The sequence below is a fragment of the Camelina sativa genome, chromosome 9 (assembly GCF_030686135.1).
Source record: "Camelina sativa cultivar CO46 ecotype springtype chromosome 9, ASM3068613v1".
In the NCBI taxonomy this organism is placed as follows: Eukaryota; Viridiplantae; Streptophyta; class Magnoliopsida; order Brassicales; family Brassicaceae; genus Camelina; species Camelina sativa.
Window position 1 is genome coordinate 21,842,733 of NC_141888.1, and position 14,108 is coordinate 21,856,840.

At 35.4% G+C, this 14,108-nt stretch overlaps 1 protein-coding gene and 1 pseudogene across 2 annotated transcripts; both read right to left on the minus strand.

The window, feature by feature from the left end:
- Positions 1-1,143: 1,143 nt before the first annotated feature.
- LOC147938474 (uncharacterized) lies at positions 1,144-1,635 on the minus strand. The gene has a single exon (XM_087465652.1). The coding sequence runs from the start codon at positions 1,633-1,635 to the stop codon at positions 1,144-1,146; it is 492 nt and encodes a 163-aa protein (XP_087321778.1).
- Positions 1,636-10,753: 9,118 nt separating this feature from the next.
- LOC147938475 (cyclin-dependent kinase G1-like) lies at positions 10,754-13,504 on the minus strand (annotated as a pseudogene). Its single transcript, XR_015565394.1, has 5 exons — positions 12,809-13,504; positions 11,620-12,770; positions 11,392-11,533; positions 11,219-11,308; positions 10,754-11,123 (listed from the first exon to the last, which is right to left on the minus strand). The product of XR_015565394.1 is annotated as a cyclin-dependent kinase G1-like (transcript).
- Between the last annotated feature and the right edge of the window lie 604 nt (positions 13,505-14,108).

The following is a 14,108-nucleotide window of genomic DNA, read 5'->3' on the forward strand; positions in this document are numbered from 1 at the left end:
TAATTTGAAACTTTGGTCAATCATCGGATAAGTTTTACATATCATATACCAAGATATAATATAATATGATTGGTGTCTATAATTGTGATGATCTTCCGATGAAGACCGTTGTTTTGCGGATCAAAATTAACTTCAAGATAGTTCTAATACTATAGACATTAAAGCAATGTATATATGTATTTTATATATGAAGCGAAATCATTAAGTTTTGACATGTTAATTGAAGGGGTACAAACTACAAAGGTATATATATGAATTGACCAAGATTAATTATTTACGTCACTTATAAATTATAATCTATTAGAAGTACGTAAATACATTTCCTACCAGTACTTGCTAAACTCAAATTTATAAAGTTAAAATGGTATACTATATATGGTAATAGATAAAAATTATATATGATAATTAGATTTTAACCCGCGGTACATCGTAGGACGATTTTTTAACTAAAAAATTTAAATTTTAAGTTATATTTATCAATTTTATTTGTTTTGTTTATTGCTTAAAATTGTATAACTATATTTTGATTGTTAATTTTAAGATTGTATAACTATATTTTGACTGTTTATGATTCTCTAATATTCAAAATAATGAAATGATGATGGCATACCGTCTTTTGTTTAACTTATATCATTTCAGAATAAAATATTTTCTGTGGACAACCCGTATAAAAATCATATTAATATAAATTCAAACCTGCTCTATCACCCCCGCAAGCATTTAAATTTACTTTTATGAAGTTTTTTAATATATTTTTAATATTGTTTCAAAAATCTTAAACAAATCAAAGATTTCAGCATCAAATGTTTTTTTCTATAGAAGATTATCTAATATTGAAATAATATTCAGTAGGTTGTTTAGAAAACTAAATAATGGGATTAATTTTGAAAAAATATTTTTAGGCTTGTTGAAGAAGCCTTATAATGTAGAGTATAATTGACATTATCTTTTGTAAATAACTTTATTTTGTAAATTTATGTAAACCCAGGTATAAACACATAATAATATAAAAATATGTTTATAATAAAACTTAAGTAATAAGGGTCAATTTCTTTTAATTTTTAAATAATAAGGTACAATGATTTAATTACATATAAATTTAAAGGAAATACTTTTTTTTGTTCAAAACCAACTCTTAATTCATTAAACCGGGTTCGGTACAGGGATATATAATAAGGAGCGTTTTGCCACCGCATCGGCTTTCTTGTTGAAATCTCGAGAAACAAAAGAGAAGGATACAGAGTTAAAAACAGAAGAGATAGATAGGATATCGAAAAGAATCCCATGGAGTTCCTTGAGAGGAGTCCCCGATTTGATTGCATCAATGATCGATTTAGAATCAGAGGCAATTGAGATGTTGGTCAAACCCAGAGAGATCGCGTCGGTTAGGGCATGGTAAATGGCACTAGCTTCAGCAACAGACACATCCCTCTGGCAAGAACCATGGGTCTTCAATAGATCTCTTCCGATGCAAATACCATGCCATCCGTGAGAGGAATTGGTAGGCGGTGAGCACTGGAGGAAGCTAGAGGTATGGCAATATTTCCCGAGGAGGATTCTCGAAAGGAGACTGGATGGATTGGTTAAAATCCTACAGCTGATTTTTGCCAGAAGTGCGTCGTTGAAGCTTGACATATCTCTGAAGCCTAATCCACCCTCTTGCTTTGACTAAGAGAATTGTTTCCAGGAGATCCAGCACATCTTCTTCTTCTCCATTTTATCCTCCCACCAGAATCGGGTTAGAACAGATTGGATGCGTTTGTATAAGGAGTTAGGGAGTTTGAAGCATGACATGGTGTAGGTAGGAATTGCGGTAAGAACTGACTTTAACATTACAAGCTTGCCTACGGAGGATAGGAATCTGGAAGACCAACCCTTTGCTTTTTGTCGTATTCTATCAACGATGCTGGTAAAAATATCCTTTTTCTTTCGGCCAAAGAGCTCAGGCAATCACAGGTACTTGCCTTTCCCTCCTTCTTTATGGATGTTTAAAGTTTGTTTCATTTGATCTCTAATCTCCGTGACTGTCTTTGCAGAGAAGGTGATGGCTGACTTTTGGTTGTTTATCACCTGACTGGAGGCCAGCTCATACTTGTGGAGGATCGCCTTCAGGTTGGAGCATTCAGTCTTGTTTGCCTTGCAGTAGAACATAGTATCATCCGCAAAAAGTAAGTGATTGAACCACAGACTTTTCTTCACCTGGCGGATGAGTTTCATTGATTTTGGTGGGCAGAAATTTGGTGGAGAAGAACTTTTGAATCTCACGAGTGATTTGGCTCCCTACAGTGGACCAGTTGGTTTGGAAGAAACTTGCAGAGAAGTCGTCTGGACCCGGTGTCTTGTCTGCGTGGATTGCAAAACAGGCGCTTTGTATCTCTTCTGCAGTTGGCAAGGTAGTGAGCTTTCGATTTGCCTCCTCCAATACCAGTGGTAAGACAATGCCCTCTAACAAGTTATTTCTTTCACCTTCCACTGAAGTGAATAGGTTCTCATAGTAGTCAGAAATCACTTTTAAGATATCCTTCTCTTCATAGAAAGCTTGACCCTCATCATCTTCAATAACTGAAAATTTATTAACCGCTCTCCTTCCTTTTGTGATCGCATGAAAATATCCAGAGTTCTTGTCACCTAAAGTGAGCCACAGCTGGCGACTACGCTGTTTCCAAAAAGCTTCCTCCTCTAGATAGGCCTTGTTTAGATCTTCCGTCAAAGAGGTTAAGAGCAAAGGATCGAGATCCAGACATGTGAGGCCTACCTCCAGCTTTTGACGAATTTCCTTTATCATTTTTTGGCTGTTACGGCTCTTCTCCTTGCTCCACTTAATAGTAGCACTTCTGCACCTAGTGAGCTTTGACTCAATGGTCTCAATAGTTTCAGGTTTCCATGTCTCTCTAATGAGCTCTGAAACTTCCACATTGCATCCTAAACGCCTATCATATCTAAAGAGTCCTCTTTTCCTCTTATTTTTAAGGTCGAAATAAGTGATCAGGGGTCGATGGTCAGAGCCTTCAAAAGTAAGGTATTCACTTCGACTTGACGGGTAGTTTACAGCCCACTCACTATTCGACATGTCTCTGTCTAGTCTATAAAAGACTAAATGATCATAGCGTTTACCTCGCCAAGATAAGCAATTGCCAGAGTGTCGAAGGTTGAAAAGGTCACACTCTGACATTAGGGTTCGAAGATAAATAAAGGAGTCTTCTGGTCTGTCTGTACCACTAATTTTTTTAGAGGAGTCAATGATGTCAATGAAGTCACCAGTGAGAAACCAGAGCTCAGAGCGCATACTTCCCAGGTCAGTAATTTGGTTCCATATATTTTTCCTTTTGGAATTCTCTGGTTCACCGTAAACAAAGGTTGCTAGGAAAGATTTACCCTCAGCTTCAATTCTGGTGTCCAGGTAGTTTGGACTTTCCGCTAATACCTCTAGGGTGATATCATCATTCCAGAGTAGGGCTAAGCCTCCACTTCTCGCGCTCAGAGGGGATACTAGCTTGGAATTCTTGAAGTTTAGACAGTGGAGGATGTCCAGAACCTTTTCATCTTGGTTCTTCGTTTCCATGAGGAACAGAACATCAGGGGAGATCGAACGGTTGATCTCCTTTAGTCGCCGGATTGTTGTGGGTTCCCCAGCCCACAACAATTCCAGCTAGCAAATCTTAAGGAAGAGGTGGGGATGGATTGTGAAAATCCACCCTGTCCTTCACCATTGCATTTATGAGTTGAATCTGGGGTTGATCTCTTACATTTGATGGTCCTGCTTCATTGTCTGCGGTTTTTCGGTTTTGTTTCCCACTACTTTGCCTCTTTGTGTTGGCAGGTTGGTTTGTGGTGGCATATTTACTAGCAGTAGATCGTCTCTTAGGGGAGTTGTGCAGGATGGTTTTGTTCCTTTTGCTTGATTTCGCACCAGACAGATGAAGTGGGCTCCTGTTACCAAGTTTTAAGAGGGGTGGTCGTCCTCGTCTTTTCTTTGTAGGTAGATTTTCGAGGTCATTACACAACACCGAGTGAAGTGGTAGATCACCAGAGGGGGCAGTAACAGTATCATCTCTAGTAGAGGTAATCGAGTTATGGTTTGGAGTATGAGAGGAAGCTACAGCTATGATGCCAGCCATCGTTTCTGCCATTAAGCATCTACTCTCGCCTTGGATAACTCGCTATTTCCGGGCTAAACTCTCTGTTGGGTCAGCACGAGAGGTATATTGGACTGTAACCTCTCTTAGTTCTCCCATAACTTCCTCAGTGGTAGGAATAGGAGATAATGGTAGGGGTGGTGAGTTTAGAGTTTGAGTTCTTTCCAGGGGTGGCCATCTGGATCGAGATGAATCTGAGGATTCATTCCACACTAGTTCCCTTGGGGTCGTTTGTTCTCGCCACTGTAAGTTCGCTAAGGGATCCGTTCTGCAAATTTTGGGATTCCTCTGTTGGTGATCAGTGGGACGAGGGAGGGTGCGTGCACTTGGGGAAGACCTTTGACTAAAGGACCGAGATCCAGCTTCTTTAGCAGAGTAATAGTTTCTATCCTCGATCCTTCTCTTTCTATCCCGACGATAATCATACTTAGACGATGTTGTGTGTTGGATAGGCAGCTGGGAAGAATCGTGGCCTCTGAAGGAGTTGATGCTTAAGTTTGACTCCCTCCTGTGATAACCATGAGGTTCGTCAAAGACTTTTGGGCTCTGAAGTTGTCTTCTGGGGTATAGTGGTTTCTGCGAACGGAGGGTTGAGACAGTTGAGCAGAGACTAAAGGTAAGGGCTCTTCCTCTTCTCTCACTTTACTTAACCACGAGCAGTTCTTAACTTCATGAGTGAGCCTGAGACAATGTTGACAATGGTTTTTTAGGTTTTTGTACTCGAGGGGTAACAAGGATATCACTACCGTTGGGAAAACTCCACCACTGTCTCCTTGGTTAGGGGTTGGAGACCGTCGAGAAGGGTCTTGATTTGTGCAAAAGAGCTTGTGATATCCACCTCCAGAACTAGTCCCAATTCGTCTCCTATACTTCGGAGCATAGCATCTTGCCAGTAGTGTTTGGGGAGTCCTTGGACTTCAGTCCAGAAAGGGATCTTAGAGGGATAAGATTATGAGATTATGGGTTCCCACCTTTCGAGGATGACCATCCACTGGTCAAAGTGGTACGGTCTATCTAGTACTCTTTAGAGATCTTCATCGTGTTCAAACTTGAACTGGAAACAGCCCCGACCTAGGTCAGCACCCACAGCTTTACCTCGGAGGTTCCACCTGCTGACGAGGAAAGGGAACAGAGCATATAGTCGTTGGACAAATGGGTTTGTCAAGCGCCCCATCAAGGTTAGGGTATTTTCTACAATGAGGTTGGTGGTGTCAAGTTCTAGTGCACGGATGGGGGGGGAGAGTAGCCCCTCTCAATGTCTTTTCCTTTCAGATAGTATGGTATGTGTTTCTCCATGTGGTAACTTAAGGGAAACAAGGGGTGAAAGGTGTTGATAGAGTACAAAGGTAACCGCTAGTAGCGAGGAGTACCAAGCTTTCTAATGTAGAGACAAAGGTTTCACAGGCTTAACAGGGTTAAAGGGTTTTAAGCAGGATATAGTGATGAGGCAAAAGGAGGGTAAACAACAAGCGTAATGGATGCCGAGACTACATGAGGTCCTCTTGAGAGAGGAAGGTATTGTTAGTAGAGGGTGCTGGGAGGAGCAGGTGCAGTTGCAGACTCGTCGCTGGTGAGTTTGGTCGGGGATGGGCAGAAGGGACCGTTGAAACCTACCATAGTCAACCCAAGAACCGCTGGATGTTTCCTTTTGGAGTACTAGAAAGTAGGTGAGATCCGGTTTTTTCAAAAGTCCATCCTTCTTTTGGTTTGCATAGGGACTTGGGCTTGGGAGCTTTTTTTTGGTACTAGCTATCATCTGTGCCTAAATTTAAAGGAAATACAAATGCTATTTTCTTTTACAACATTAATTCGGATTATTAATTTTAATGAAGAAATATGATTAAAAGTTATAGCAAAACTAATATTACTTTTGGATGTTAAATAACAATACATGAAAATATATAGCATTATGAAATACATAAAAACATATGACATCATGAAATCAAATACTGGAATTGGTAACATAAATAAAAATGATTAAAGAGTATTAAGCAAAATGAAGTGAAATTATTATTTTTCATCTGCAAAATTAAATTGGCAACATAAATAAAAATGATTAAAGAGTATTAAGCAAAAATGAAGTGAAATTATTATTGTTCATCTGTAAAATTAAATTGGTAACATAAACAAAATTTTATTTTTATTTCATTATTATTGTAACATAAACAAATTTTTATGTTATAAGCGAATTGGTAACATAAACAAATTTTTCTTTTATTATTATTGTTCATCTGTAAAATTAAATTTTAATTAATATTAGTTTCTCAACTTTTTAATTTAGAAAAAAGTTTTTGAAAAACAATATTACCTTTGTGAAGTGATCATCATCATCTTACATTTGAAACTAATATATGCATATATTCCATGAAATTTTGTAGCAATATCACAATAATAAAACTTTATTAATTTATATGCATTTACAATTATACAGAAAAAAAAAAGGAGAAGAAGAGAGAACATACCATTGTGAAAGTATCTGACACTTATTTCTCTTTATTTATAGGGAGAGGAAGTGTGTCCAGCAATTTAAGTTTTTAACAAAAAAAAATCTAAATAAAATCATTGTTACTCAATCGATTTTGTAAAATATAATATTGTTTTTTTTTTTTGATATAACAACAATTTTAACATACCAAGTATAAGTTTTGATTAAATGTTTTCCTATTTCAAAATCAATTGAAATCTCTAGAAAATATTATTGTTAGTGTAGAATATAAAATTGGTTAGTTGTTATTAATATATAATATTTTTAAAATCAACAATTAATGTAATTTTTGAAATCGGTTTTGTAAAAGGAAAGTAGAAAGATGTTGTAGTAATATTTTAGGAATATGATGTTAAATGTAAAGATTTTATAAAAATTAAAAATTGTTTTTGGAAATTATAAATCAAATGCGTAGAGATAATTTATGAAATAATGATTTTTTCAATATTTCAGATATATTATTAGTGTAATCAAATTTGAATTTCCATATTTTACTTATTGATTTTTTACAAATATGTAGGGATCAATTGTGTAAATAAAATTTTAAATAAGCAAAACTAAAAATTTTGAACCAAAAATGTACTTCAAAAATATATATATATATAGATATATCTTGGTTGCCTTTAGGTTTAGAATTTAAACTCAACTATTGTAGATATAACTGCTGTACGAAAAATTCAAGAAGTCATCAGTAGAGCAAACTTTTTTTTTATGGTAGATATTTTAAATAATCAGATGAAACAGCTGGTGAAATAGTAAATGCTACTACAACAAAACATTAATGCATTATATATGGTAGTAACCAAAACAAGAATTACTAGATTATGATCCGCAGTATACCGCAGGAAAAGTTTTTACTTAATGTATTATTTTAATACTAATTTTGCTAATATATTATATTGGTAATTTTAGTGATTAGTATATAATCCTCGGTATACCGCCCAACAATTTGTATTTAATACAATCTTAATTAAATCAGTTTGATTTGATATATTTTATATTAGTGTTGTTAAAATAGTAAAATGGGGATTTAACCCGTATTAAAGTAGCATATCAATGATATTTTATTTGTTAGTATTACTAATTCAATCCTATCATGTCATATAACCCGTCATGTAATATTACTTGTTTGTGTTATTTTGAAATTTCAATATGTTTAAATATTCATAATTTTAAACTTTTATTAAGTTTAGATGTATCTGTTATAAATTATAAACTTCTTAAAATTTTATATTTTACTATATACGATAAATTTACTATATTAATTGAGTAATATATGTTTGTTTTTAAGAATTCAAATCACAATACATGCAGAAAATATACATTTTCATTAATATTATGTATTATATGATGATTCACTACATTTAAAATTTAAAATTATAGGAGATGATAGCAGAATAAAAAATTAAATATGGAATAAATCTTCTAAATATCTATATTAATTGTAGAACATTATATCTATAAATATTTATAATATTTTAATTCGCTTGGTTATAAGGATAGTAGAAAGAATTAACTTAACTTTTTTGGATATGAAAATAAGTATTTAATGGCATTCAATGGTAAATGTTTTCAAAAACATATTTTTTGAGCAAAAAGTGATGCAATTATACTAGTATAGATACCAATGTTCTTTAATTTTAATGTAAAATCAAAGATAAATTATTATTTTAAGTTTATTTTTTTGTCGAAATATATATATATATATATATATATATATATATATATATCTTATTATATAAACCTTATTTCAAAGTTAGTAATTCATATAATTGCGACATGTGTCAAGTACATCGATAATATTTGATATGTGTGAAAAAATTTTATTTAATAATTAGAGAAAATTTTAAAAAATCGTTAAAATAAAAGAATTACAACTAGTATTTTTGAATAGTATGAAAACCAAAGTAATCTAATATAAAGATAATTTCAATAGAAAAATATGTGCAATTAATAAAGAAAATATTTTCAGTTTAATTGCAATTATTATTTATTATAACCATATAGTAAAAAGAAATTTATACAGAAAAGTGGATAAGTTTTACATATCATACCAAGATATAATATAATATGATTGGTTGTCTATAATTGTGATGATCTTCCGATGAAGACCGTTGTTTTGCGGATCAAAATTAACTTCAAGATAGTTCTAATACTATATATAAAAGCAATGTATATATGTATTTTATATATGAAGCGAAATCATTAAGTTTTGACATGTTAATTGAAGGGGTACAAACTACAAAGGTATATATATGAATTGACCAAGATTAATTATTTACGTCACTTATAAATTGTAATCTATTAGAAGTACGTAAATACATTTCCTACCGGGACATGCTAAACTCAAATTTGTAAAGTTAAAATGGTATACTATATATGGTAATAGATACAAATTATACATGATAATTGGAGGGTTTCCCTTTACAGACGTCCCTAGGAATAGTCAATAGTGATAACCAAACTGGGTCGATTTACTTTCTAAAATTAGAAGGCGGACAAATCAATCTCTTATCTTTAGACTATAGCATATGCTTTTCAAAGACAGTGATTAAAAAAAAAAGGAGATACATAGGAGAAAAAACATTGATTACGTTATGAATCTCACCTGCTGCTCTGATACCTAAAATTGGGGTATAATTAATAAGAATCCGATATAGTAATAGTACCTAGTTAGCCAACAGTTTTCGTAACAAATACTACTATTATCTGCAAATTTTATTTCATTAATGGAAACCACATGAGAGATGAGTCTTATTAATTTACAGGTGAACCCAAGTAAACAAAGGCAGGCATGTTCAACCAGTGAAAATTCGCCAACTCGAGTTAAGGTTTAAAGAATTTGTGAGAATTAGGTTCGTCTTGAAGGCCGCAAAAGTCCCAAAACCCAAGAATCCTAACTTTGGAAAAATGACGAAATGGGTTTGAGCCACGTGTGTGGATTGGAATCTGGTTGGCAGAACTAGGATGAGTCACCAAGCTATTGTCCCCCTTTAGGGCAATCAATAGTCACTAGATAGATGTCTTTTGCTCCAATTATACCAAAGTAGTAGTAACTAGTAAGTACCACTTCTCTATTTGTTTATTTATTTATTTATTTCATGTTTATACTCACAATGGTTTCCGTCAATAGGCTAACACATATCCACAAAATATGTGTGTTTATAAATACATACAAAGACGGTTCCGCTAGACGGCTAGAGGTTGAGAAAAATTAGTAGCACAAATTGGTCTTTTGAACCCACTCACCGTATAGGGAAAAATGTATTGTAGACGTTTTTGTTTTCTTCAAAATCATTTGTTAATGATTTATTATTTTATAGTGTCCTCCCAAAATCTCGTGTTATTGAACATTAATTCACCTTAAAATAATAAAAATATTTTGTTATTTAATGAAAAAAGTCATCTAAAATAATCATTTGTTGTAATTCGAAATTTAGATGTTTAACTATAATTTATGAAAAAACTGTTGGTCTTTTGAATCTGATAATTTGTTACAGCTTCTGAGATAGCTCGGGTGAGGCTTTATAGTCTGTTGTTGGGTTCCTCTTTATCGAACCTATACTAGGGGCCCTAAATATTATTATTACTCTCTTTTTTGAATAAATTAGAACATGAATAAAAGGCTGAATAACACAACACTACTTACAAAAAAATTCAGTATCGAACACCTAATTCTACAATGCATATATACAGGGAGTGTAAAGTTAGCGACACTGCCAAATACGAGAATGATGTAAGAGATAGCGCCGGTGATTTGTGATGATGAAGTCATGAAGACTATAAACACTGATTGTGACGACTGGACAATATGAGAGAAGATAAAAAACCATCGAAGAGAGAAAGGCATGAGCAGATGTGATTATTAAAAAAGTAAGGGTATATATTGATGCTTGCAGCACAACAATCAAACCTGAATGCTACGTTTAGTGGAAGCTGTAATTTATAAAATAGCTCATCGCACCGAATAAGCCTTTGAACTTTCAGAAATCATGTTACCATTCACGGTGACACTGCGGTTTAGGTCATCACACTGCAGCCGTACCACAGTGCCATTCGTGGCCTAATCTTTGTAGAGAGAACAACCTTAGTATAAACGACAGGGTAACAGAAAAAGAGCTACAAGTAACTTTAAATGTTGTGGAAATAACTTACAGATGGCAAGTCCCCTTCCAACTTTTTCGGGTAAACCCTTTAGTATTTACCTCGTGAAGAAGATAACACAAAGGAATATGAGGACAAGAAAGTATTAATGTAACAAAGATACTCAAATACTAGTTTAGATCTATCAGTTACGTTTTGAAGCAAATGTAGCATGAACTCCTTGGATTTCTGAAGAGGTGCTTCATCAAACCAACCATGGCTAAGAGCCTCATCAACTGTTAGTCGCTTCTCTGGGTCACAATTCAGTAATCTGTTCAACAAATCAAATCCCAACTCTGACAGAATTGGAGCTCCAGTAAAAGATACAGCAGGAAAATTTCTTACGCAGTAAATTGTACCTGAAATATAAGCACAGCTTAATCAGACCAACTTGTTATCCGTAATATAACCAACATCATAAAACCAGATTAACACTACATAAAAGATTACTCACGGTTGTTTACGAAACTTGGCTTTTGCTCCTGGTAACGATGTGAATCCAGGCCAGCTTGTCTCGCTTGGTGTCCCCAAGAACCGCAAAGATCTGTTACAAAGCCTTAATTACTACCAGATAAACACTCATCAAAGAAAAAAAAAGTATAAAGAAACTAGAAAAACCACAGTTACCTGTTGAAGCTGGTCAATGTCATTCTGACTTTTCCCTCGGAAAAGAGGTTTTAGAGACAGCAATTCAGCCATAATGCACCCAATCGACCACATATCAACTGCAGTTGAATACTCTTTTGTTCCTAGAAGAAGTTCTGGAGACCTGCAACACAAACATCAACTATTAGGTAAGCTGACAAGTCTCACAAGCAATATAGAAAAGGTTGGCGACCAACAAACCATTCTCACCTGTACCACTGTGTAACCACCAACTGGGTGTAAGGCTTTATAGGACTCCCATATTGGCGAGCCATTCCAAAATCGCATATTTTCAGCTCCCCACTGTTATTCAATAGAAGATTCGATGGCTTCAAATCCCTGTGGATAATCCAGTTGCTATGGAGGTATTTGACACCCTCCAACAGCTGTATCATCAGGCATTTTACCTCACTAGTGCTAAAAGGCTGTTTCATCCTGTCCATTACTCCCCTTAAATCATGTTCTAAGTGTTCCATGACCATAAAAACACTAGCTCCATTTCCCACCACAACTTCCTTAACATTCACAATCGATGGGTGATTGCAAGACAAAAGAATGTTGATTTCCCTCAAAGACGTCAACGGGAATCCATATTCATCTTCCAAATTCATCTTAATCATTTTGAGTGCCACTATCTCTTCTGTCTTCCTGTCCTTAGCTTTGTAGACACCCCATAAGTGCCTTCATTTATCTTACTAAGCTTCTGATATTCGTTAACATCTCTACTACCAGCTAACATGCTCAAACCTATCTCAGAGGAAGCTGGTTCATCAATTTCTGACTCAGTAAAATCAGAAGTAGAACACTCTGCTTCACCAACACCCATATCAATACGACTCCCAACTCATGCTCTGAATGTTCATGGGCACTAATGGGTTCTACACTGCGACGTCCGCTACCAGACCCAGATAGATTGGACCTCCTTCCTTCCGATAACAATTCCCCGCTCTCAGGAGACAAACTGCTCCTGTTCCATCTACTATTCTTGACAACATCAGTTATTACATCCTTTGGAGATTCCAAACACGTGGCCCACTTAGACGTCGCAATATTAGGTGCCTGAACCACCTGCTGCTCATCCTCCAACTGGCCCTCCTCAAGATCGTCAAACGGATGTTGCCCGTCCAATTGAGCTTCTACCGGCAGCACTGACACTGTAGATACAGGCTCAGGTGACAAAACATTGACGTGATGATCCTCAGAAGATATCTTCCTGGTAGCAGCAGTAACATCAACAAACTGGTTAGTAATAATAATATTCTCACAAAGTGGAGCTCGAACCACTTTATTATCTTCTCTCTCCGACGCGAAAGGAGAACACTTTCTCCTCTTCTGAACACGATACTCCTCTCGAACCTCTCCTCTTTGAGAACCAAGCGTGGTCGTTTCTCAGAGTCACCACGTCGCCCATCTCTCCACCTGCGATCATCATCTGCTTCAATGGGTCTTTTAGTTTGATGACGCCTCTCAGCGTCTCTACCACCACCACCTTGACGTGAATTAAAACCACGAGTACGATCAACAACAACAGCAACAGAACTTCTCGAAACCTCAACTCCTCCTGCCGCCATCGTAATTAAATAACCAGAATTTTCTTCTCAATGAACAATCGAAAAAGAAATTTCACGATATGAACCAAATTAAAAAAAAAAAAAAAAAAAAAAAAAACCCCAAATCACCAATATCGCCACAAATCAAAACACCCAAGATAAGAAAACCCTAGGAGAATCTCAATAAAAGCGATAACGGAGATGATGAGTATTCTTCAATTACCGAATCAAAAAACAATCAGATCAAATCAAAGAAAGAGAGAATCTTCGATGGAAATCAAATCAGATCTGGAAAACCCTAAAAAAAAAATTCAATTCCAGGGAAGAGTTATGAACTCCTTCCTTTCTCCGCCGATTGTCACAGATGCCGGAAGGTCTTACCGGACGGCGAATCGGGAAAAGGAATCCAGAAGATATCGATAGAACGAAAGAGCCAAAGAGGAAACAACTCGTCGTGGTGGAGCTTCTTCTCAAATTCTTCAATGAGAGAAGCGAAATAAAGTTTTTTTTTTTTTTTTTTTATGGCCTTTCGTCGAGATTTGTTTTCTCTTATCTTCTAAAGAAGGAGTCAACTAATAATAATTTCCTTTTCTTTAATCATTTTATGATCGGGTGCTGGCAGGTGTAAATTACTAACATGGTGTAAAAGCAGTTTCAACCGTTAGATGCCATCAAACAATCGAAGCCGCTTGATGATGATGATGGATCACTCGGCTAGTAGAAAGCGCACATGCGTTATTAAATTTTGACGGTGGGGATGTTGCTATCTAATGTTGATCGAACCATTAGCATTTTGACGCGTTTCACTTGATTTTAGATATTTCCTACGCGCATTGATTTGTTTTTTTTTTTTTTTCATTCTCACTAAGCTGGCATAAAAAATCAGTGAAAAAAAACAGTAAATTTTAGCCTCCCAAAACACAAAATGTACTTAAAAAATATATATATATATATATTTATATTATAACAGGCCTTCCAAAAATATGAAATGCGCTTTGGATACAAACATAGGTCCACACAGTTACAAAAAGAAGAAATAACAATGGTTTTTGCCGTTGCCGTCGTCGGAAAAGAAGATCGGATCCTGCTGAATCCCTTAGGTCACACGTTCGAACATTAAAGTCAGTGGCTACAAGACCGGCGGCGTTG

Bases quoted from the DNA above. Each gene is read 5' to 3' on its own strand.
- LOC147938474 (XM_087465652.1), bottom strand. From the start codon at position 1,635: ATGTCAAGCTTCAACGACGCACTTCTGGCAAAAATCAGCTGTAGGATT.